At 42.5% G+C, this 25,387-nt stretch overlaps 1 protein-coding gene across 1 annotated transcript in view; it reads right to left on the reverse strand.

Annotated features, from left to right (window-relative positions):
- Positions 1-4,796: 4,796 nt before the first annotated feature.
- LOC310933848 (VPS10 domain-containing receptor SorCS1-like) overlaps positions 4,797-25,387 on the reverse strand; it is a gene marked incomplete at its 3' end in the record, with an annotated part of 86,904 nt that continues 66,313 nt past the window's right edge. Inside the window, exons 22-27 of the mRNA XM_083897419.1 lie at positions 23,629-23,741; positions 21,390-21,527; positions 16,371-16,470; positions 9,353-9,461; positions 7,990-8,144; positions 4,797-4,855 (exon numbers count right to left, since the gene is read on the reverse strand). Coding sequence (XP_083753545.1) covers positions 4,797-4,855; positions 7,990-8,144; positions 9,353-9,461; positions 16,371-16,470; positions 21,390-21,527; positions 23,629-23,741 — 674 coding nt within the window. The remainder of the gene's footprint in view (positions 4,856-7,989; positions 8,145-9,352; positions 9,462-16,370; positions 16,471-21,389; positions 21,528-23,628; positions 23,742-25,387) is intronic.

Below are 25,387 nucleotides of genomic sequence, written 5' to 3' on the forward strand. Positions count from 1 at the left end.
GTGAGAGTGTGAGTGAATGGTTGTTTGTCTCTATATGTGGCCCTCCGATGGACTGGTGAACTGTCGAGGGTGTTCCACGCCTATCACCCTATGTCAGCTGAGATTGGCACAGCGGTTATGCACCAATGTTCTGAAAGCCCTAGAGAATACAGAATGCTTACCCTAACCCTAGCAGACATCGTCTGATGCCGGGTCCGTCTGGGACGCATCAAACATTACGCTGGGGATAAATCCGCTCTTCCCCCAACGTGTATGGCTCTCGCCCTCCACTGAAAGGCCAGGCCAGTATTTGAAACGGGGAGGTGACTACATTTTGATCTTAAAGCGCTGGTCGAAACAGGGCAAGGAGGTCAAACCTCGTAGTGCTTTCGGAACATAGGGCTGTCCCCTGGCACAGCAACCCCCCCGCGACCCTCTGGTTTAGGTTAAAGCTATGGATGTATTATATGAACTGGATAGAGCACCGCCCCTTCACTTCCATTCATTCCTATAAAGCTGCTCACCCAGCACATATGCCAAAAAAGTTTTTGACTTCCTTGTTTATTTCCGGGTTATGGGGCCCATAGAGCATGCGCAGTAGTGTCACTACCATATAAAGATCTATAAAAGCCCGTGTCCATGTCTCGAGGTGTCCTGTGTACACACTTTTACAGGCGTCTCATTTACTATTGCGGTCAATGGGAAAATTGCTCTTGGGCTCCATGGGGTTTTCTGTTGCAGTACCCACAGTGGCCACCATGTAAAACTGGTCTTCAAGGCAGAGGGTGTGCGGTGCTCTATCCAGTTCATATTGTACATCCATGGTTAAAGCTAATGGATGGATGGATGGAGTCTTGTGATTGGTCAAATTAAAACGCAAAAACAACTAAAACCCTCAATTAAACCACTAGATATTAATGGGGTTGTATGTAATAGGTGTTGTCAAAGAACACCCGCTGTTTCACCATATTCAGTGAATAACTGTTTTATGACCTTCTTTTATTTATTCATTCTCGATCAGGGTCGTTAAGTCAGGGCTGGAGCCAATCCCCCGTCCGACATAAGGGCAAAAAAGGCCAAGTAGACCCTGAAAAGGTCGCCTGTTTTATTTGATAAATATTGAACCTACGTTTGGGTAATTTTCACGCGTCAGCAACAGGTGGAGATCAAAAGCCAAAGTGTTTTTTTTATCTCCGAGCAGCAGCAGCAGAGAAGATAAGCAACAAGGTCACACTAATGAGGTGAAAAAAACGACATTATTTACATTAAATATCCACCAACAATGTATACAAGAGATACCTTGGCTGTGTCCAATGTCCAGCATCTGTCTTCAGATATCTCTCATTTTGAAACCAACTCCAAAGCCAGACCCTTGAGTTTCTTCTACTCAAGTTTTCTGGCAGCCTGGGTGTTGAGGAGCTAATTATTGGGTGCAACGGGTGCCAAAACACAACATATAAAGTGTGAATAAACTAGCTGTACCTTTTGTTATCAATGAAAGCGCTGAATTAAACATGTGTCCTTATCCCCCTGGCGACATACCAGGTTGGTTTTTACATCACGTAGCTTGAACAGATCAAAGACAAGAAGAGCATTTTTACCTCCAGACACGTTGCATTGATGCTTTGTTTCTGCTTTATTCCGCAGCCATGATTACTTTTGGCAAGATGGAAAAAAAAAACAACAACAACAAAAAGAAAACACTGTAACAACCTACTGATTAATCACGTCACTCGTAAATGAAAGAGTTGTCTCGCCTCGTGAGAAACGAACAAAATGAAAAGAAAAAAAATGCGTATAAAAGGAAAAGAAAAAGAAAAACACTGCGGTTCACATTTCACTTTTCTCCTAATTAAGACATATTTTCAAGTATCTTGAAGTAGGAAGAGAAAACTGTCATGCAAATATGTTCACAGTCATATTCACAGGTTGAGAAGTGGGGCAACAACAACAACAATAACAACAATAATAAAAAATAAAAAAATCTTCGTCAAATAAATATCGAGCGCAAAATAAGACTCCTCTGGTTGATCGCAACGGGGAGACAGAGTTCATTTGATCGCTACTTTTTTTTTTTTTTTTTTTGTCAATGCTTCGGGCTCAAAATGGAGGATTGAAGGGGGGAAGAAGTATGGAGCGGCCTGTAGTCAATTCGTCTTCCTGACATATAATGCTGACAGCACTTAAAAAGAAAAAAAAGTTTGATGAAGGGGAAAAACTTCAGTACTTATCCCAAAGAAACAGCAGCAGCTGACCAAAGCTCTGTGTGTGTAGGCTGAGTCTTATAGACCGGAGATACGTCTCTCTCTCGCTCTCTATAGCTCCGTGTCCCTCGCAGCCAAGGAGATGAACGAATGTGCAGCCTTTTGTCAGCCGTGTCCCTCGGGATCAAACCGAGAACAGACGCCTCCTCTGCTTTTTTTTTTTCTACTGTAAACCGAGGGAATGCCATGTGCAGATGCTGGTATCATCGTGGTTAATATGAACAGTCGAGGAAGGAGCTCAAAGCTGTTTTTTTTTTTGTCGTTTTTTTTTTTTTAATATAAGCTGAAAGAAATGTGGTGGAGTTTTTCCAGTGATGGACCTTCACAGTGAGATCAGTTCAAAGCCACAGCTACAAAGGCATGAGAAGTTTTGGAACTGCTGCCCGAGCGGCCGTTTCAAACGCGTGGCTCTAAATAAACACCCGTTTTTAAAAGGTCCAGTGTGTAACATTTACGAGGCAGAATCTATTTTAGCATTAAAAATAAAAATACGATTTTTTTTCCTTGGGAGTGACCAGGGTGGACAGGATTAAAAGAATTTGAACAGAGTCATGGTTGAGACGGTCCGCTCACAGGAGGGATAGTGGATATATTATATCGGACAAAGGATGTCTGAGATGGAGCTGCCGGGCCGGGGAGGAAAATGAGGAAGAACCACAAAGAACGTTAATGGATGTTTGATAAGGACGCGAGGAGCAGTTGGTGTAACTGAAGAGGACGCGAGGGAGGAGGACAGGACGGAGGCAGATGATCTGCTGTGGTGACCTCTGAAGGGATGATACATTTATTTATAAGGTTCCTCGGGGCTGTCACTTTCCAAAATCAGGTTTGACGCTGAAATGTGAGTCAGCATTTGTCGTCTGTCGTATGTAAAACCCGAAATACTTCCCCACGCTGTTGTGAAGATGTTTTAAAGAAGGTGATTGTCCACTCGGAAGGACAGACAAGTTGGCTCTTGTCCATTAATAGACTCAAACTCAGAATTTCTTCAACAGGATTGTGCCCTGTACTCGGATTTGCATCCGTTCACGGCACCTCTGTTGTATTTGTTTCACAGTAAATCAGTCGTACAAACAGTACTGTGTACTATGTTGCTACTCTCGCGTGTGTGTTCACCAAATACGATACATAGAGATTGTTATTGTTGGCGTCCGCGGTTCTTTCAGACTCCTCCAGGAAACGCGGTGAACTCGGAGGCGGCATCGCTGCCGAACTTCGACTTCCGAGTTCTGATGTACACGCAGCACCGTTTCCGTGATGGATTCGAAGTGAATCCAAGCCGAGTCGCACTCACTCAAATAGGTTTTTGAGGTGTGAACTGGTCCAAAAGTGACAGCCCTACAAGACGCCAATGGACACAGAATAATGAAAAAGTATTATGGATTTTAGCGTACACTTCCAACTTTTCAAAAGATGCTTTGTGCGCAAAACACATAAGAACGACATCCTTTTTGGTACACAAAGGCCACCGTAGTCCCCTGGCACTCGTCCCACTCATGTCTCACCATTAGGTGTCACTAATTCTTACACACTGGACCTTTTTAACTCATCAAAAAAACAAACAACAACATTCTGCTGCAAGACTGTCAGAGAGAAAAGAAGAATGTACAAGCAATGCTCCCGGCGACATATAAACACAAAGTACAAGTCATTGCTTTGTTTCACTGTAAATCAAATCACAGAATATTACCACTGCAATAATAACACATATGTATGAATTAGGTAGGGTTTAATCTCTTTTAAAGTGGGGGTTACTGTGTCAGATTATTCCAGCGTCACTGAAACTGAAAGAAGTTAAGGTCTCACGAAAACACAAGAGGAATTGTTGAGCTCCTCGTCCGCTGTAGGTGCCTATCTTCAATCTTCCTGTTTCTTATTTTTTTGTTATGACACACGTATATAACATTCGGAGCAGCCGAGCGACAGATTTGATGGAACGCACTGATCGGGGGACTAGCGGCCCTCCTTCATCTCCTGGATATTGCAAGCTTTCATTTGATGCGAAGCTCGTGATAAGATTTACTGATTGTTCGGGGCTTAATGAATCTGCTCCACTCACTGTCTTAACTCAGAATAAGCTACTCCCCCCCACCACCACACACACACACACACAGGAAAAACAAAGCCACAAACACAAACCCCCAAAAGAGCAGGATTAAAAGCATATTTTTTAAAGATATTATTACACATCACTTCTGTTCCCCGTTCGATATTTTTTTCACGTTGGAGCGGAGGCGAATAACTTCCACCGCCTCCGTTATGAATGTCGTTATTTACATAAAAAGATCAGATCGGTGTGTCCTTGCAAAAATACAAGTATTTTCAGTCAAAAAGTGTCCCTTGTTTGTTTTTTTTTTCTTCTTCTTCCAAGAAGCAAGTATAAATCTGTACAGTCTCCTCAGAGGGATTAGGCAGCACAGTGTGAACTGGTCCATCCATGCATGGGTAGGAAAAGCACTCGAGACCATTCATTGTGACCGTGGTTTCATCGCTCGCTGGAAGTAACTGCCAAAGAAGATGTATTGCTTTTGAGTCGGTCATAGACTCTCAACATTAAAACACATGGGGCGCTTCATCAGAGAGCTTGATGTCTGTGTGAGATGGCAGGTAGCCTGGCGAGGGAGAAGAGAGAGAGGGGAAAAAAAAGACAGAGGGAATTTTATGTAGCTATTTGCATGTGGGTGTGTTTTTTTTTGTTGCAGGCAAACACATTTATCTTGGACCGGGTCGATTGTTTAGCTGCGGGTAGAGGTAAATCAGCCGGAACCTCGTAGATATTTTCTTGATGAAAATGCTTTCACCGCGCCGCCACTTCCTTGACGCGCTAATTATTTTATTGGGTCAAATAATTCACGCAGACATTTCATCACTTTGGCCCCGGACTTGATTGTGCTTCACTTACCTGTGAATACTAATACCTCACTGTGTCAAAACTCGGGGGGTGGGCAAAATATATATAAACGTGCGGCGGAGAGTAATGACTGTATCCTGGCAACTCGAGGGATCGCACAAAAGGAGGAGGACGAGTTGCATCAGCGGGCGAAACACGAGAGATGAATATCAGATGTGGTTTCGCACACGAGTTACAACAACAACAAAAAAACTGGTTAACTTTTTGACTGTGCGTCAAAGTGTTTGTAGTTTTGCTTTTAAAGCTCACATAGAGTGGTCCTGTTGCACATATATGTTAGTTATGGAGGTCTACTTACATACATTAACTTGTTTTTATGGCCAAAACCTCCTAGTTGCTGTAAACGAGCCGACAGAAATCCTCTTTTCTGACGCTGTTCCCCAGCCGCGATATTTCAGACTCAACTCTCACCCCGGCTTCCCAACTGTGTTGTGATTGGCCAGTACCCGGAAGTGATATATTCAGCACACCTGCTCTCAGAAGCGCAGCTCCCCCCTCTGGAACGGTGGATGCACTGCTACTCATTATCAAAACATTGTTTTGTCTGACCCAGAGTCAGAAGACACTGTCGCTCGTGAAACACCTCCACTACGGACGTTATTCTTCTTCTGCTGTTCAATGTACGCAACCGGATGTGCCCGGACTAATGCCCGGAGCAGGATGATCTGCTGTTCTGCAGAACCGGTGTTTACGTAACCGGACCAGGTTTTCTCAGAGATCTCGCTGAGCCCGAGATTACAATAAAACGCAGTGGCTGAACTGTTTGTTTTGAACCTCCAGGGCTTCTTAAACAAGGTAATGACGCAGATACACACTAAAAAACAGCGTTAATTTGAACTTCCGGTCTAGGTCCGCTTTAATGCACTGCCACACATAGGCGATGCATTTGAGTTTGATCTAAAAAGTGAAAGTTGATGTCATTTTTGACATTTTTGAACAGTATTTACTGTGTAAAGATGAAATACAGTCAAATTATTACCTGCTTAACTCTGGAACATTTAAGAACTGGCTAAAACAGAAAGTGCTTATTTTCAAGGTGAGATTTGGATTTGTAAAATACTTCATTGTTTATTACGAGTAACATTGTCCTAGTTAAAGTTTCCTGGGACCCAGGAAAGGATGTTTTAAGGAACAAATACAGAATATTGCCATTTTAAGGTAGGTATCACACATTTTTAAAACCTTTGTACCTTTGCAAACCTTCCTTTCTACTCTATGACAGATGAACCAACCTGGCAACCATCTGTCCTACCTACCTACCTACCAAACAATGCCAGACTGTAGCCGAGGAGTGCTCGAACTATATAATACCATTAGTCTTTTTATGTTGCTGCCCACATTTAAACCCAAATATCTTCACTTTCCACTGCTTATTCTCTCAAAAACACTCAATATCTATAATGCATGCAAGGGGAATTATTGATTATTTTTATATTGCTCTCTCTGGACGGCGCCTTCACCCACATCAATACTGATTTCATCTTACATGAATGATAACACAATATAGAAGATGTAACAACACGGAGCGCGAGGGAAAGTCAACCGTGGAGAGAGAAGGTGTCACCGGCGGCGACAGGGATGAAGAAACCGAGCCAAAGTTTTCCCGACAACAACCCAGACAACTGATTCAGTGAAGCAAGACAAAGGATCTTTCCTGTTTTTCTGAGGCTAGAATTTTGTTTGAGATATCAAAAAATATTGTGTATCAAGTTATACATGTATTTTTTACTTTTGACACTTCATTCACATTATGTCTTTATTCTTTTTTGCTACTTTTCTCCTATGAAACTTCTCACATAGATGTTTGTGAATGAATAATAAACGGTTCCAGGTAAAACACGGTGGTCACGAAGTTCCTAAATGTGACATTTCTTCTTATAAATTTGTCAAATCTGACTCCAGTGTGTTGCAGACATGAAATAACGCTTTATTTTTACATGGGCAAAATTAGGTAAGAAAAGGGAAAATTTACTATAATTTGTTATTGTTTTGGTCACTTTGTATCTAATCAAACGTCTCTCAAAAGTCCATTGGGTAGAAATGTATTTATTTGGGATAATTTAAAGATAAAATAAGTGTACAATCACTTTATTATATGACGGTGGTGTAAGGGTTTATTCTATAGTTTTGTGGCAGATGGTAACCTCAACCTGTAAGAGGTAGAACAAAATGGGTTTCAGGTACAGATCAGGTAGTGACAAGGTCTATGGAAACTGCCATTTTCGGACCACGCATGGTTTTACATTAGCACAAATTCACTTTTTAAACACAGAAATAGAAGAAACAACAAATAGTAAACAGGGGTCAATCGTAGTTTCACCCATTACAATTGTAAAAGAAGAAAAAATAACAATAAATAAGAGACAAGCGCTACTGCTATGAAAAGCCAAAGCAAATAAATAGGTCTTTAGGAAAGACTTTAAACTCTGGAGAGTCTGGGCAGCCTGAATATAGTCAGACGGACTGTTCCACACTTTACTGTCTGCCACTGAAAAGACTCTGTCCCCTCGAGTCTTAAAGCCTGGAGCGAGGAAATGTCCAGGAGCTGCTGAGTTGCTGACCTCAGAGCTTTGACTGGAACATGAAGGTCACAGTCGAGGAGAAGGTGGTGCGCTATTTTGCAAGAGTTTGAAAACAAGCAGCAACATTTTGCACCGGACCCCGTAGGTGACGGGAACGACGGCGTAGTGAAGCCTACGGTGGACAAATGAAGTACTGTATTTGTTTTAGTTTTGATGCTAAGTCTTAGCCTTATAGCCTTAGACCTTTTTATGAGTGTACTTATAAAATAAATGACTTATAATAAAACTTATAATAAATGAGACAAACGAATACCTCTGCTATTTGAGTTCAACTGTACGTCCACATGTTCCAGCGAGGTCAGCTTGTCTCCCTTGGGGTCCGAGCCAGCGATGGAGGCCACTGTCGGGATGACCTCTTGTTCTTTGTCGGGCTGCTCCGCCGTGTACGTGTGGATGCCGGGAAACTTCCTGTGATGAGTGGAGAGAGAAGAGGGGAGAGGGGAGAGGAGGAAAAGATAAATAAATAAATATATATATAAAAAAGGGCAAGTTAATGGAAAAATGCCAGGTCTGTTTCACTAATGTTTTCACTGGACATATTGTGCGGCGGGCTATTTTTAACTGGTACGGATTGGGAGAGGATCGCTTAAAAAGTCAGAGAGTGGGGTGTTTTGCATTCCACTGGGCATCTGTCTCTCTCTTTCTCTCACACACACACACTTTTCATATTGTTCACCTCGGTTTTCAATCAATTTTTCATTCCCACAGATGCAACGCCCCCACACTCTCCCCCCTCAACACACACACACACACACACACACACACACACACACACACACACACCACCAATTCTGCTTAAGAATAACATCTTGCATTTCTAATTTCATATCCCTCCCTCCCCCCCGCCCCCCACTCCCCCTTGTGGTTTTGTGACACAGCTGCTGCCGTGACATCTGAGTTGATTTCTTGATGTGGTAATTACTGAAAGTTAAGTAGTGTGTTTTTACTTCATGATGACTAAAATTCTCCCAACTGGCGCACGAAGTGAGCCCCTTTCCTGGAGCCCTCCCTGAGCCTGGTGATTGGCGTGGGATTACCTGCAGCAGAGGATGCTATTTACTGTATGTCCCTCACTGTATAATGTATGTGTTCTCGGGACTTATCTCCTCAACCTTTCCTGCCACTCTGCAGAGTCTGCCTCAACCTTGAACGGCTGTGTTTAGCATTTCCGAAAGGTCAGCCCTCACATTGTCAGATAGATGAATATTGATAACTGCAGGACCATGACACCCATTCAGCACTCTGGGAGAATTGATTAGGCTGTCATTCCCCCGTAATATTCTGCAGATTGAGACAGAGGGGGGAATCGTCTTATTCCGCAAGCTATTATTGTGCCGCGGATGTCCATAACTCAGAGATATATGGAGTCTGAATACTTTCGGAGAAAGTTTTAAGGAGTTCACCATTGAGGTGCTTGCTTGTAGATTATGGGGCCGACTCTATATAGGGCCATTATGCAAATGAAAATGCACACACAAACACACACGTACACAAATAAAACGGCAATACCATTATCTTGCTGTTGATATTTCCAATGACGGTGCTGCCAAACAGCTTCCCCCCTTGTGTGGTTACAATACATTATTATAGGTAGTGCAAGACCGCGTGTGCGTTACCTTTTGAATGTATATATTATGAAGATGGCCAAGCCCATCAGCGCGCCCGAGACGAGCAGGATGACTGCGGTGCTGCTGTGGCCGCTCACGCTGCTGTCCACAAGAGGAGCTTTTGAAGTAGAGGAAAAAAAAACGAGAGCTCATACAGTACATGATGTAATAATCCTATTAGATAACAAAGGAGAATCAAAATTGGCTTGGTTCGCTGACAAATACTCCCCCCCCCCCCCCCATGATTTAGTGCACTTAATTTAACCAAGATACCAACATTCACTCCTTATGAATATTCCTTTCTTGTCTTACTTTACCTTCATGCATGGTTGCTGGATAATGAAAAATTAATAAAAAATCATAAAAATCATATTTTCTGATACCAATAATTATCATGTTTAATGTCAGATAATCAAATTTTATTTTGTTTTAAACTTTTTAAAGCTAGAGGTCCAGTGTTTGACATTTAAGCAGGTTTAATGTCAGATTTTGAATATACCATCCCTAAGCTCAGGGGTTCTCAAAGTTTTGATACCCGAGGGCCAATTTATGAACCCAACATTGGACTGAAAGGAAAAAAAACAAAGAGAAAAAAATCCCATTTGTAATCATTTTAATGACCAGATTGCAGTTCTACAGTTTAGCGTTAATATAATGTCAATTTTAACGCTTTATAATTTACTGGGTAATTACCCAGTATTTTGGCCATTGTTCTTACCTTCTAATTACAGGTTAATACCTAGTAACATATTTCTGTTACCATATATTTACTGGGTAAATAGCTAGTAATTGGGGGCTGTAGCTACCTGAAAACAAGCAGCAACATTTTGCACCGGACCCCGTAGGTGACGGGAACGACGGCGTAGTGAAGCCTACGGTGGACAAATGAAGTACTGTATTTGTTTTAGTTTTGATGCTAAGTCTTAGCCTTATAGCTTTGCAAAGCCTTAGAACTTTTTATGAGTGTACTTATAAAATAAATGACTTATAATAAAACTTATAATAAATGAGACAAACGAATACCTCTGCTATTTGAGTTCAACTGTACATCCACATGTTCCAGCGAGGTCAGCTTGTCTCCCTCGGGGTCCGAGCCAGCGATGGAGGCCACTGTCGGGATGACCTCTTGTTCTCCTCTTCCATGCAGCTCTGTCCAGGGGGTTCACGCTGGTCAGGCCGCACACCTTCATGTCCTTCCTGACACACTCCATCCACGATTTCCTAGGTCTACCACGACCTCTGCTGCCTGGCAACTGCATTTTGGTGATGGTGTTGATGCAGCCACTGGCACGTTCAACATGTCCATACCACCGGAGTCGGCGAGACCGCAGCACAGAGGCAATGTCCCCAAGACCAAGTTTAGCGTGTAGAGTTTCTGACGGTGTTTCATCCTGAGGTTTGGCACCGCAGATCCATCTAATCATAGCTCGGTCGTTGCGACGCAATCGCTGCAGATCCGCGGCAGTAGGGGCCCAAGATTCACTCCCATGGAGCATGGCTGCTCGTACGCAGGAGTCAAACACCTTGCCACGGCTTTTGAAGGGTAGGTGCCTGGAAGTAAGGATGGGCAGGAGCTTCTTAAATCTTCCCCAGCCAACGCTGCATCTGGTAGTGATAGCAAGATCACATCCACCACCCGCACAGAGCATGTCCCCAAGGTAACAGAAGCTGGCTTCCACATCCAGCACCACCTCGCCCACTGTGACTTGTGATGTTGGGCGACCGTCCAGTGGCCTTGCTTCACCTCGGCACCTCGGGCAGATGTAGTTCTGCACAGCTTGCAGGCTACCTCTGATGCCGCAGCATTTCTTATGCACCCAGAAGTCACATTCAGTGCACTGGATGGAATTAACTCCAACCCCGGAGCGGCACACAGCACATGGGAAAGAACCAGTGTCCTTCAGCTTGTTCAGGCCCTGGCCTGATATCAGGATCTTAGTCTTCTTCATGTTGACCCGCAGGCCCTTGCATTCCATACCCGACTTCCACGCCTTCAGTCTAGCGATGCACTCTTCTAGGGAGTCTGCGATGATTACCAGGTCGTCCGCGTACAGGAGCTCCCAGGGGACCCCAGTGCGGAATTCACGGGACAGGGCTTCCAAAACGAGGAAGCTGTCCGTTTACGCGCACACGCCTCCTGGCATTCGTGTACATGGCCTGGATCACCTTCACAGCCCACTCCTCCACACCAAGGCTTTTCAGTGCCCACCACAGCACCCCTCTGGGAACTCGGTCGAAGGCCTTCTCCAGATCGACAAAGGCAAAGTACAGAGGTTTATTTGCAGCAATGAACTTCTCTTGCAGCTGGCGTACAATGAAGATGGCATCAGTGGTGCCTTTGCCAGGCACGAAGGCAAACTGAAGATCATCAATGTTCACCATCTTGCGGATAGCTGAATCCAACACGCGTTCCAGTAGCTTCATGACATGGTCCGTGAGCTTGAGGCCCCTGTAGTTGCCCCGGTCCAGAGCTTCACCTTTACCCTTGTAGAGGTTGATGAGGAAACTCTTCTCCTACTCACTGGGCACAGTTCCGCTACTGAAGACCGCTTCAGTCAGCAACCTAGTCAGCTCGATACCCTCCTCGCCCGCGGCTTTCAGCATCTCAGCATTGATGCCAGAGGGACCCACAGCTTTCCCAAACCTCATTTTGCCCAGCGCTTTGCTGATCATCTCAGTAGTGACTGGTGGAGGAGGTCCTACAACAGGAGCAGCCTCAGGGAGTTCATCCTTTGGCCAGTCGAATTCCACGTTCAGGAGTCTGTTGTAGTGTTCTACCCAGGCCTTCATCTTGTCCTCGTCGTTGAGGGAGAGTTCGCCCGCATCGTTCCTTACACACTTCTCGCCTACAACATCCTGGTTACGACGCTCCATCTGCTTGGCAATACGGTAAACATCTTCGCCATGAGAGTCAATGACAGCAAATGTCTCTTTCTCGGCTTCAGATTTGGCCTGCTAAACAGTGTGCTTAGCATGGCGTTTAGCTTCGATGTAGGCAGTTTTCGCGACCTTAGCCTCAGCAGTTTTACCTTGCTTCTTGAGGGAGTTGTAAACCTTGAACCGTGCCCTTTTCTCAGACACGGCTTCGTCTACTTGGTCATCCCACCACCAGGTCTCAGGTTTCCACTGATGGTTCTTGGAGTAACCACACACATTTATGGCTGCTTCCAAGAGTGGAGTCTTCAACCTTGACCACAGAGCCTCAACACCACTGGTAGTGGCTGTCCCAACCTTAGACACAAAGGTCTCCTGGAACTTCCTAGCAACAGCAGGGTCCCGCAGCTTCCAGGTCCGTAACCGAGGTGTGAACTTGCGCTTACGAACAGCAGAGGTGCGTACAACAAAGTCACACACTAACAGCTGGTGCTGCAGAGTGCACTCCTCACCAGGGATGACTTTTACGTTGGTGACAGCCTTTCTGAAACTCCATCGGAAGAGTATGTAGTCAATCTGGGTCCTGTGGTTTCCAGAAGTGTAGGTAACCAGGTGGGACTCCCTCTTGATGAACAAGGTGTTTCCTACGAGCAGGTCATTTGCCAAGGCAAATTCCAGTAGTCTCTCTCCTTCAGCGTTCCGATCACCAAAGCCGTGACCGCCGTGAACCTCCTCAAACCCATGAACATCCTCACCAACATGACCGTTCCAGTCTCCAATGGGAAAGAGGATCTCTGAGGCAGGTATCTTGGCGATGGTGATCTGCAACTGATCGTAGAAACGCTCTTTTTCGGCATCTGAGAATCCGATCTGAGGCGCGTAGATGGAGAGGAAAGTGATGACGGATTTGCCGATGACCAGTCTCAACAGGAGAATCCTATCTGAGATGCGCTGGACCTCGAAAACCTTCTCAACCCACTTCTCAGCAAGCATGATGCCTACGCCGCCTTGACTTTGCTTGTTCCCGCACCAGTAGAACTTGTAGCGTGAATCCTTCCCTTTGATATACCGAGCTTGGTTTGCATCCAGGCCTCCGGACCACCTGGTCTCTTGCAGGCAGCAGAGATCGACCCTTCTTCTTGTGAGTGTCTCACAACTTCACTGCTACGACCCTTCAAGGTGCCCACATTCAAGGAACCAACTCTAAACTTCAACTTCACCGGGCGCTCGCTTGATTTGCAGTCGGACCCTGCCTTCCACACCCGAAAGTCGGCCAAGCCCGAGGCACTACCGGCTGCTCGTCGGTGACTGCTACCGGCACCGCCTATACGTTTGTCTTTATGTCGACTTGCCATATTTGTATATTGGATGGGGTTTACACCCGTTTTACAGCCGGCTATCCTTCCTGGCGCCAACCTGTAGCCACACTAACTGGGCTCAATGTGCTCCAGAACAGGACCACGTCCTGCTTCGCCGTCACCTGACCCCATGGGAATGGGAACCGCCTCCACAGGTACAGCCCCCAGGAAAGGGAAGTAACTATTTAACCCATAGATGGGGCCCTACCAGGTACTGCCGCTCTGGGCCAGAGCGGGCCCGGGGTGTGGTGACAGTTAAGGGGTCACCCCACTCTCCCCACAGCCACATATCTCCCGGAATGTGGCCCTGTCACCGGTGCAGTTTAACGTCATGCCCCAGGACAGAATATAACACAATAATACACTAAAATTCACAGTGTAGAAACCAGGTAAATACACAGTATGTTTGTTTACACTTATTGGTCTGTATCCAGTAAATGTCCAATAAACATTTAACAAGTTTAGTAGCTCCTGGATTAAAACTATCAACTGTAATTCACTGCGGGCCGCCAGAAATGTTTCTGCGGGCCGCCATTGGCCCCCGGGCCGCACTTTGAGAACCAATGCCTTAGTATGACTGTATAAGTGTCTGTCTGTTAAGCACATATCATTCTGTCAAACTTCCCTTACTTACAGAGGGTACCAGTGTGTGCAATGCCTAACTCGAACCCTAACCCTAACCCATTTTTATGTTTTCTGGATAAAAAACAATGCAAGAGAAATCAGTAGAAAACCTTAAAGACCTGCTGCACAAATGGATATTCTGTTCAAATGAGAAACTGAACAGTTGACTTACTAATGGCACCGGTGTGTGCAGTGCCAAATCTGAAGTTGTTTGGATAAGAAATGGAACGGGAGAACGGGTTCACAGTAATATCAGCCGTTAAGAAATTGCAGTAACAAATATTATATAAATGTTATAATATGCACAGATTTTGGTCTAGATTTTATAAATTGGGTCGCAATGATTTGTCTTCTTTAAAAAAAAAAAAGAATTGGGTCCCCACATGAAAAGTTTGGGAAACAGCATCAGATATGAAAACTTAGAAATAAAAAAAAAATCATGTATATTCTTGGAATAAGGCTTTACCACTTTGTGTCACCATATTTTCCTGGTGTGCAGGGAAAGAGAGGGGTCAGCAGAGGAGTCTTTGTTTATTAATAAACACACTGGACCTTTAATTGTGTAATTGTTAATCTTCTTTATGGACAGAAATCCAATAAAAAATAAAATAAAAACGGGTATATTTTTTTTTTTTTTCAAGTTCACAGAGGGCGTTTGCAGAAGGACAAAAGCACAGAAACTATTTTCTCTGTTATCTTTGATCCTTTGGGGATGAACAGACAAATTATCCTTCTGCAATTACGTGCATTTCCCAGTATTGTTCAATCATATGGTACGAGAGTCAGTCCATTTCTCTAAAAGCCAATTTGTTTATCCCGCACCAATTATAGATCTCAAGTCAACCTCAATGATTCAGCCTTCCATAACAACACACTAAGACAGGCTAACAACACGGTCCTTCATAATCCGAGTCTAGTGTTTTCAGTCGTAAATAGGGTATTTTATTTCAAGCAAAACACAGATACAGAGTTCAAAATCAAATACACAATGCATTTTGTTAAATAATCAGGTATCTAACTGTATTAAGTGGTTAACTGTATTACTGTTCTTGACATACACTGCAGTATTTGCAATACAACTTTTTCTCAGTCAAAATTTGACTGGCACTATGTTGAGGTTTTCAGCCTCAAATTCACACATATCTCCTATTGGTCGATACCAGCTGTCAATCACAGGTGATTTATCGTCTTTAATAATTATACAAAACTTACATCATGTTCTTTTTAAGAAAAATGTTTACTGATAACTTGTGGGTGAGAAGTAGAATATCATTTTTCCCATTGGAACCAGTGACGTCGCCCCCTGGTGGCTATTCAATATAATGCTACTTCCAGTTTGGCCCCATCTGACAAACTAGATTATTGCTTATTTCCCAGTCTTTTATAAAGTACCTAAAATGGATAGTTGAGTAAGTACCTTACCAGAAAAGGACTTTGGTAGCAGTTGAAGTCACTTTTTATAATATTACTTCAATCAAAGTGGGGAGTTGCGGGTTAATTTCCTGGCTCTGCTAGTCTATATGTGTGTTCTTGAGCAAGACACTTAACCCCGTTTGTTGAAGTATGTAAAGCAGCTCATCAAGACCATTAGCAACTCTTCTTCTTCTGATTTTATTTGGTCGTAATGAGTAACAAAGATAGTTAGAGGAAGTGTAGTGGAGTAAAAGTTGCTGGAAATATATATAACAAAGTAAAGTATAGATACGTGAATGTTGTACTTAAGTACACTACATTTCTTTTCACAGTTTCTTCTTCTACAGCTCTTTTCACAGTTCTAGAACTACTCGTCTCTATACCTGACTAATGGGAAAGCAAAAAAAAAACAAAAAACTGTGGAGCTGAGCCGAGTATAGTGCAAGAAAAGTGCCATATGTCCACTTTTTATATATATATATACGGTCTATAGCTGGGAAAAAGAGGAGGTTAAAATAAAAGAGGACGTACTCCTGGTAAACTAAAGGTCAAATAAAATGACGTTATAATGGTAGTGAATTACTGTCCAACCCTAGTTTGTTTGCTTCTAGACCCATTTTTCATCTGCTCCTCCAAATTGGTAGAATTACACACAGAGTCCGACTTAAAATAAGGGACAAGCATTTTCTCCCGCTCTCTAAAATAAGAGACGACCACTCTCTCCAAAAAAAATTGACTTTTTGTGCAGCAACACTCACCTGGAGACAGCCGCGTGGCATATACGTTAACCTGCACCCCCGGCTTGAGCGTGAACTGAACGAGGTCCTGGTTCAGAGCACTTAGCAGAACCTGTGAAAGCTATATGAGGGGGAGTGACAGAGCAGAGGAAGCCTCCGTTAACAGCCGCAGCGCAGCAATATTCCACAGTCATCAATATTTCAGCCGCAGTCATTTCATCCAACAGCTTGAATTATGAATCGGAATTTTTTTTTTTTCTGCTTCCGTCTAAAGAGGAGCAAATGTTGATGTGACACTTGAGGGAGCGGGTTGGGAAGCAAACCTGCTGCATTCCAAACAAAAAAAATCATTAAAAAAAAAAACACCCATCAGGATTTTTGATAGAACATAATCAGGCTATAAAAGGGCATGTGCTGACAGTGTGGGAGTGACATTTAACTCAATTAAAACAGATACGTGTGTATTCAGAGGCTGCAGAAGTCGTACGCCGCTGTAAATCAAACGTGCGTCCTAATAAAATAAAATAAAAATTGCAGTTTTTAATTTTCCCTCCCTCAGGGGCCTCGTGTTCGGGGCTGGTTTTCTCACCGAGATGAAGCAGTCATTTCACAAGCCGCCTTAAAAAAAATGCCTTTCCCTGAGCCCATTTGAGTCCTTAGCGATGCCTCACTAATTCCATCTTGCTCTTTCTAAAAAAAATCTTTTTTTTCCCACTGGTTAAAATTAGACTGCTCCACACAGTATGAATAATTACTTTTTGTTCTAGTGGCATATCAGGGTCAGTAAATCTATTACACATTTTAATAAGCCGCTCCGCACATACACACACACACACGTGTGTGTATGTGCTTCGACTCACGCCACGTTGCAAGTCATTCACAGGAGCTGGGGAAGAGAGTGAAGTGAAGATTTATTACCCTATTGTCTGTGAGGTTCTGCCAGGTAATCACACAGGCTTTAGATAAATACATCTCTTTAATTCCCAATCCAGGCCGCCTGGCCCAGTTTGTCTCCTTCCGCGTTGCTGCCAATTATATGATGCATCAATGTAATTAAATACCTATTAACGTGGTTCAAGACTGACTATGAGCCGGCGAAAATGATGTTTACCGGTGATACATGGAGGACTCTCACCGCTATGATGAATAAATGAGCTTGTCGAGCTGCCCGCTTTGAAAAACAGCCCCTGTTAATTGCTTTGTTTACATATTGAGCGGCTTTCTATAACATGGTAAGATGTTTTTTTTTTTTTGATTGCAATAAATAAAAACAATCATGAAGCAAGGTGGCTTGAAATTATTCCACTTTTCTTTTTTACTTGAAGCTACATACGACTTCCTAAACTTCTAAAAAAGGGTGACACACACACACTGAGGTGTTCATTTCTCTTGAGCTCTGTGATGGATTCTGCCTCAGTGCTCTCTCGCATGGAAAGACATTGCCCTCTGGTGTTGACACCGTGCATTACTCTTTGTTAGAGGTATTGGGGAAATTAAAACACTGGAGAGAACATTAAGCAGAGGAGACACAAAATCTTTTCAGAAAAGTTGCAAAATAAATAGTCGGAATCAGGGAAAATTTGGTTTTTTTTGCAGTAAAAGTTAAGAATTAGTGACTCGTGAAAATTCTCCGAAAAAGTGGACAAATGAAACAGTAGAGGTATGAATGAATGCACTGTTGGTTTGTTTTGTTCATGAAAACAATGCCATTTATTTAAATAATCAGCATCAGAACATTTGGACTTATTTTAATCATAAAATGTTATGTAACTAAGTGCTTTTGCCCCATTTTTCCAGAACAACTTTCAATAATTGGCAGTTATTTACAATTTACTGCATGTTAGAATGGTGTATTAACAATTCCAAATGAGGAAAAAACAAAGTTTTATTTAGAAAAAAATCACTTTAGTTGTACACAAACACACCGGATTTGGTGTGTTAAATTTGAAATTTGAACAGTATAACATATATTTGCATAACACTATGTGTTAAAGGGTTAAAGGCATTTTGGATTGGAATCATGTGATCGATCATGTGAGCAATGCTATCAATGAGTTTAACTCATGCAACGTGTGCATGTAAAGCTCAAGTTTAGCTTTAATCAACCGGGCGTAATAGAGCTTTTTTATACCAGTAACATAAACTGTAGGTTTAAGAGGGTTGTGTGTATAAGTGTAATACTCTATGATCATTACTACTGCATCCCTGAAACAACAAATCTAATGGTCATGTATAATGAATATGCATCATATATCATATATGCTGCACTGAGTTCAAACTCTAATTAAGAATGAACCTACATGCTATTCCTCTTCTCCTCCTCTCTGTTTGCACTTAATGGACCACACTAGTAGTTTTTTTGGGGGGTATTTTTCACCCCAATTACAAGCGAAATGTGCAGTCTTCATTACCGCTGACCTTTACCGAGGAATAATGCGGGCGTCTTACCTCCCTCCCAAAAAGCCATTGGTGTCCATTTATTTCACTTTGAGATGAGAAAACATCTGCAGCGAATGTAAACTTTGTATAATCCATCACAGCGACTCGTATCGTGGCTGGATTTATTTATTTGTCGGCCTTAATGCTGCACAGCTACCCCGAGAGCAGGCTTTTTCCGAACGAGGCCGCACTTAACACGGCGTTACCGGCGCGTCGATAGTGTAACTCTGACCAAAAAAATAAATGTATGTATGTATGTATGTGCGATGTATTTTTGCTGCACCCAAACGAGACTGAAGGCTCCACGAGTCGATTTTCCCAACCAGAGTGAAACGAATCGAAACGAGACAGAGGCTGCCTGCATGAGAGGGGGAAAGTGATTCAAATGTATACGAGAAGAAATCTTTTCATAAAACAACTGGCAAGTTCATAAATTATGGCTCGAAAAATTACATTTTGAAGTTCAGGCTCTTGCCTCTGAGAGATTTTGCATCTGAACAGCAGTTGACAAAGTTTCTGAAAGCAAGTGTGAGTATTTGCCCGCTCTCTCTTTGATTAAGATATATGATAATAAAAGAAAGATATAAAAAGGGATGGAAAAGATAAAAGGTGGGAGAAAAATTAAGAAAATGTGCAAGATATGATATGATATGATACGATGCAGAGTAAGATAACACAAAGATAAGATAACAAGTAAAAAAAAACATGCTATATCAACATGAATATTGTAAAAACATACTCTAAGTACTGCGGATGCAACTCACAGACAAGATGAGATAAGTTATAAAAAAAATTTAAGATAGGAAAAGATAAAAATGTAATATATACATAATGAAAAATATGAATACTATTCTCCAGAAACATGGTCCTCTGTGTTTTTGAGGGAGTTGTGTTTGCTTCACATTTACTTGCATCTTATTTTGTAGCTTCCTCCTTCAGTGTATTTGCTCGACATAACTTCCTGTTTTATTTTGTAGCCCCGCTTGTGCTGTGTTTCTCCTCGTGTTAACTTCCTCGTGCTGCTCGTTTCCTCGATGACCTTCACCTGTGTGCAATCACGTATCACCTGATTCTCGTTTCTTCAGTTCTCCATATATTCGTCACTCTCCTGCTCAGGTTGTTATGTTTGTTCCTTCCGTGGGGTTTTTTTTGTGTGTGTGTTTTTCTTTAATCTTCTGCTTCATGTTTGTGATATTTTTTTGCTTGTGGGACTGTCTTTTGATTTCTCAATCCTGCATTGCTTCTTTAAATTTGTGTTTTTGACTGCAATCTTTTAGATATAAATATCCTCACTGAATGTGTTTATGATGTGAAGTCATTGATAGAATAATTGCAGTAATGTTTCATAACATATTTCCACAGATATTAGTTGTTCCCAGAGGATAAATCTGTTGACTTTTACTATAGTTATATGTTATTGTTTTAGAGTTGCAGTATAAACGGGTCAACATTTCAAAAATGATTAACAGTACCATCAGCCTCAGCCTCTTGCTAACCCTAAATGGGGTCGTACCTATGTTCCCCGGGTCCTATGTTCCCCGTTTTTCCAAAAAAGGTTCCCCACTTTGTATGTGACAGGGGAACATAGGACCCTTTTTTGAAAATGGGTAGGGTTAGGGTTAGGTTTAGAGAAAGGGTCCTATGTTCCCCGGTCACATACAAATCGGGGAACATAGGACCCGGGGAACATAGGACCCGGGGAACATAGGTACGGTCCCTCATAAATAGCTAATGTTAGCATGCTAAATGCCATGCTAGACAAAGGCAGTTAGCAGAAACACTTTACTACCACAGACATTTCAAATTCTTTGGGAAATAAAAGCGCAGGTTTTACTGATAACACTGTTCTTGTTTGTTTGTTCTTGGTGTTTTTTTGGACAGTTGACATTCACAATAATTACACTTGTGCTTTTCTCTCTTTGACCTGACGGCTTGTTAGCAAACTGACTTAGCCGTTAGCCTACAGCACTTCTGTGACTTTTATGGAAAAGCCGCACATATACGAATGAATGAATGTAGTGTGGATTTTGAGAAAGACCAAAATAAAAATGACAATACATAATCTATTGCTATTATACACGTGTAGGGCTACAAGCAGTAAAGGCATCATTAGCTGCAGAGAAAGATGACTGAACAACTGTCAACAAAACAAAGCGCTGCAGAATCTGACCTTCAACACAAGTCTATAATATGAATTATATATCAAAGGGTATAAATGTCTGCTAAAAGTAAATCTAATTACATTTGTCTTTCATATGAACCCAGTCAATACGCTTGAAAAACACACACACATATATATATATATATATATATATATATATATATATAAAAAGCTGCTCAAATGAACGTTAACCCTTTGCACAGAGAAATGTTCAAACATCATCTTTAATAAAACAGCAGCTTAGCTCAACAGGACGATACTACACTCTAAAGTAAAGAACACGTTCTCCGGGGACGTTTCTCTCCAGTGTCTTTATGTCCTCGGCTCACTTTTATGCGTCTTTAATTATCACGGGAGGAAAAAAAAAAAAAAGAGAAGAAAGCCCACATTGTGCCGAGCATCTGCCAGAGGCCGTTAAAAATGATTTGAGGAGACAGTACCTGATCCAGGTGCGCCCACTTTTCATGCACGGCTCCTCCGTCTCTCGACCTCTTCTCGGGCACGATGAATATCTCCGCCGTGGTCGGTAAACCTGGAAGCACCGTGACAAGGAGCTGATCCTCGCTGATTCCTGTGACCTTTAATAAGAAAAACAAAACTTCATTTCAGAGGGTTTTTATTTTTTTATTTTTATTTTTTTGATTAGCACTGTTTGAGGTGACATCTCCTCACTGTCGACGCTGCTGAAATACGATTTTCTGGGGGGTCACTTGTACTAATGAGCTCCATATATCATTTCCTTTAGTACCTGTCTCTGTCAGGATATGATGCACGGATCAACTAAACATGCAAGTGCAATTTGACAGCCTTTGCAAAAGGCCAAGGCTTTTAGTGCATTACGCCATAACAAGAGGTCTGCTGTCAGTTTTCAGGTGTAAACCGTGGTAAAATCTGACAAGACAGAAGGTCAAAGTGAATGTTTCATATACGGAGGGCGACTATAGGATATATATATAGAGAGAGCTCGGTATCTTTGTTTTTACATAACCTGTAGCTTTTTTTGACAAACCCGCAGTGACCAAGAGGAAAATCAGATGCACTTAACTGCAGCAGTGGGTGGCTTTTACTTGAGGTTTTGGTGCTCTCTCGAGGCAACGGCGTACAGCCTTTTAAAAGCAAAATGGCAGCTGCTCGTCAGACTGTGTTTGAAGGTTCTCAGTCATGCAGGTCACCCCCCGTAACCTCAAGAGTGTGGACAGTGCACGGGCAAATGGACCTGCCTGGGATTTCTCGAGGACGTTTCATCTCTCATTCAAGTGGCTTCTTTAGTTCTGACTCTCCAGTGGGAAACTCCTGGTTGGTTGATTATCTGTCTCGATGTTCACTCATATCTCAAGGACAAAGGACATTTTTTGGGGGGTTGATTTATACATTCTGACCACAGAAGATAGGTGGTTTGAAAGGTTTCAACCACATCATTCCAGGAACTTTAGGTGCAAGGATCTAAAATCCAGAACATATTTGAGTCGGTATAGAAACTGGACTTGAAGTTTTCTTGAAGACATTTCACCTCTAAACCAGGAAGCTTCTTCAGTTCTCTGTGAAAAGTGGGCACTGTAACTCCATTGTGCTCTAACAACAGTGGGATACAGCCTGTCATTTCATGTCAATTACAGTCTCTGGAGAGCTGCAGGTTGTTAACAATGGTCGGTAGAGTGTTCTCACTCTCGGAAGACCACGGCTTCTCAGTGCCTGGAGGTTTAGGATTAAGCACAGCGTCTGCTGTGGCTTTAGGGTCCAATCCATGAGAGACATACACGGCCACAGGTTTCACAGGAGAAGGCTTGCATAGATGCCAGGGCGGTCGGGTTGTAGCCAGTAGGTATTTTTGCCAGATGCCAGCTCAGAATGAAGCATTGTCCTGCGGGGATTCTTCGTCGTCCATCCGCTGGACATGTCTGTGCCAACGGAGACGGCTCTGCTTAAGGAGAGAGAGTTTTTTAAAGCTACATGTAAAATCTCATGGACGCAAGAAGCTAAATTAAACAAGTTGTTGAGTCTCCTGGGAGAGACGAAAGAACCGCATTGTAAGGTGGTGTCACAGATGAGATCTCAAAAGCTCGGATGAGAGATGGTTTCTGAAGAAGCCTCTTGATGACAAGAAAACCTCAAGTCCAGTTGTAACCGACTATATTTTCAAATACCTGGAGGAATGAGGATCTATTCAGACACGAGGAACTAAAATGTTCCTCCAGAAAAATGACTATAATGAACACAGCCACAAGAAGTTTGTTCCACTCCAGTCCACCAGGTAGCGGTAATGTAGAAGATTATACAACAATGTCACTATTTGTTTACTACAGGATTAATTCATTAATTATCTCAGAATATTCTGTAAAAAACGCACACACTTTCACTTTTTATGAAATGATTCCTTCTCCACCCACGGTGGGAGGTGGTGGTGTGTGAAACACGCACCCGTCTGAACAAGTAATTACACGGCGAGCGAGGTTAAAGCCATAGGAGGTAGTCGAGTGTGAAACTTGACATGAGATCACATGTGTTCATTGCAAATACAGCCTAACCAAGAATGGAAATGTCACTGACTTAGAAATCCAGACTCCTTTCCCCCTGCAGGCTGGCGCAATGCCACTAATTGACACAATCTGAAGAGTTGAGGTCAGTCGTTTGTTCGTCTACCGTCGTTTACAAAGTCCAGCGAGCAGCTGAGAGACTGACCTGGACCACGGAGCTCTTCACCACTCGGCAGATGTCCTCTCTCCACTCCTGCACCCCGGGGTTCAGCTCGTCCAAATTAGAAGAAAAGGCCAAAACATGTGACCGGAAATAATCTGCAAGAGTCAGGAATCAAGTTCAGCAAAATGAGTTAGGAAATACCTTTGGATGCAAGAGTTGAAAGCCAATTATGTGAATTTACTCTCTCACTGTGAGTGTAAAACTCAGTTTCAGTACTTCTAAATCTATTATTACCCGAAGAGAAAAAAGCAATAAATATATCGTTACTGTACCTAAGTAAGTTTTTCCATAATCTGCACCTAATATGAGCCTAATATATTTATTACACTTTCTACTGACTTTTTACATTCTCAAAAGTGGCTGATTACATTAGTTGCACTGCAGTTCACAAACTGTAACTGACAAAGAAAACTATTATGTTACCCTGATACCTCTCTTTATCATAAGATACTGTATCACGGCCTTCATTAGCAAATTGGTGTTGGTCATAATACTCACGGATGCAAACACCTCTTATCAAATTAAATATGGAACACCATCCGGGGAAAAAAAAAAGGCTGACGGATTACAGCCCTGGAATAAAAAAAAAAAAAAACACCAACTAAGTGGTTCCTGTCACGCAACTCCTGAGTCCAAAAACTTGACAGGTGTCAAAACGTCATTCTGCAAATCCATTAGCTTCAGGGACAGGTCATACTTTACCAGGTCCACTCGGGTCGGTGTGACGTACATTTTTGACATTCGCCCATTTCCACATTTGGTCCACACAGACCACGGTTTATAAAGAGACGAATCGATGAGGACGGTTACTACGGAAATGTGAACTGCGGTTACGTGAGGAAGGCCAGTGGTGCACACACATGTATGTATACACATCAGTGTCCAAAGAAAACAAATACTTATTCCACCCCACTACTGGGGTGGAATAAGAGATTGAATATGCACGCGTGGACCCCTCGTCTAAGTATAAGAGGAAACACTGGCTTGTACGAGGAAACGGAAAACACAGTGAGTTTGACCTGGACCTTATCATCATCTGGTGATGAATCAGCCTCAGGGGGGTCAGGGCCAATATTTCAGGGCTTCCTGTTCAAACGGGAAGGAAATGTTTTGCGCCAAAAGATCCGTTGACCATTTGTAGTCTGATATACTCTCACATTGTGACATAGCAGATTACGTTTCCATGGAGCAGTGAAAGCAAACTACATATAACGGCAGATCAGAATAATCTGGTAATGCAAAGTTAATTCTAACACCTTGGAACCTTGATTCCCAAACATGTTGCATGCAAAGGTTTGTTTTCTCATTACCAAGCTGTTACAATATTATATTACTACAATATGACCTCCCAAATACCAAGGGTGAATTCCAATTCCTTGCTTAGCCCTCAATCTTAACCCTCAATCTCAAAAATGCGCGCTCCCTCTAGTGCAAGTGCTGTCCTGATTCTGAGAAAAATGAAGTTGAGGGGAAAGTTTAAGGGCTGTATCGCCCTCAATATTGAACTTTTCCGAGACCACCCTTGGGAGCAAGGGCTACCCAGAATGCATTGCGTGTTTTCACATAACAAAGATGGCGCCGAAAGCAGCGAAACGAGTACGCTACAAATTAAGTATTTTCTTTGTTAATAGAGATATAAAAATGATGAAAACCATTGTATTATCTTAGTTTAGGCCCATATTATGGATTACTGACGTCATTGTTGCGTAACATTTATTTTTATTTTACGATCTTTTGTCAA

Source organism: Microchirus variegatus, assembly GCF_963457635.1.
Source record: "Microchirus variegatus genome assembly, chromosome: 11".
Lineage (NCBI taxonomy): Eukaryota > Metazoa > Chordata > Actinopteri > Pleuronectiformes > Soleidae > Microchirus > Microchirus variegatus.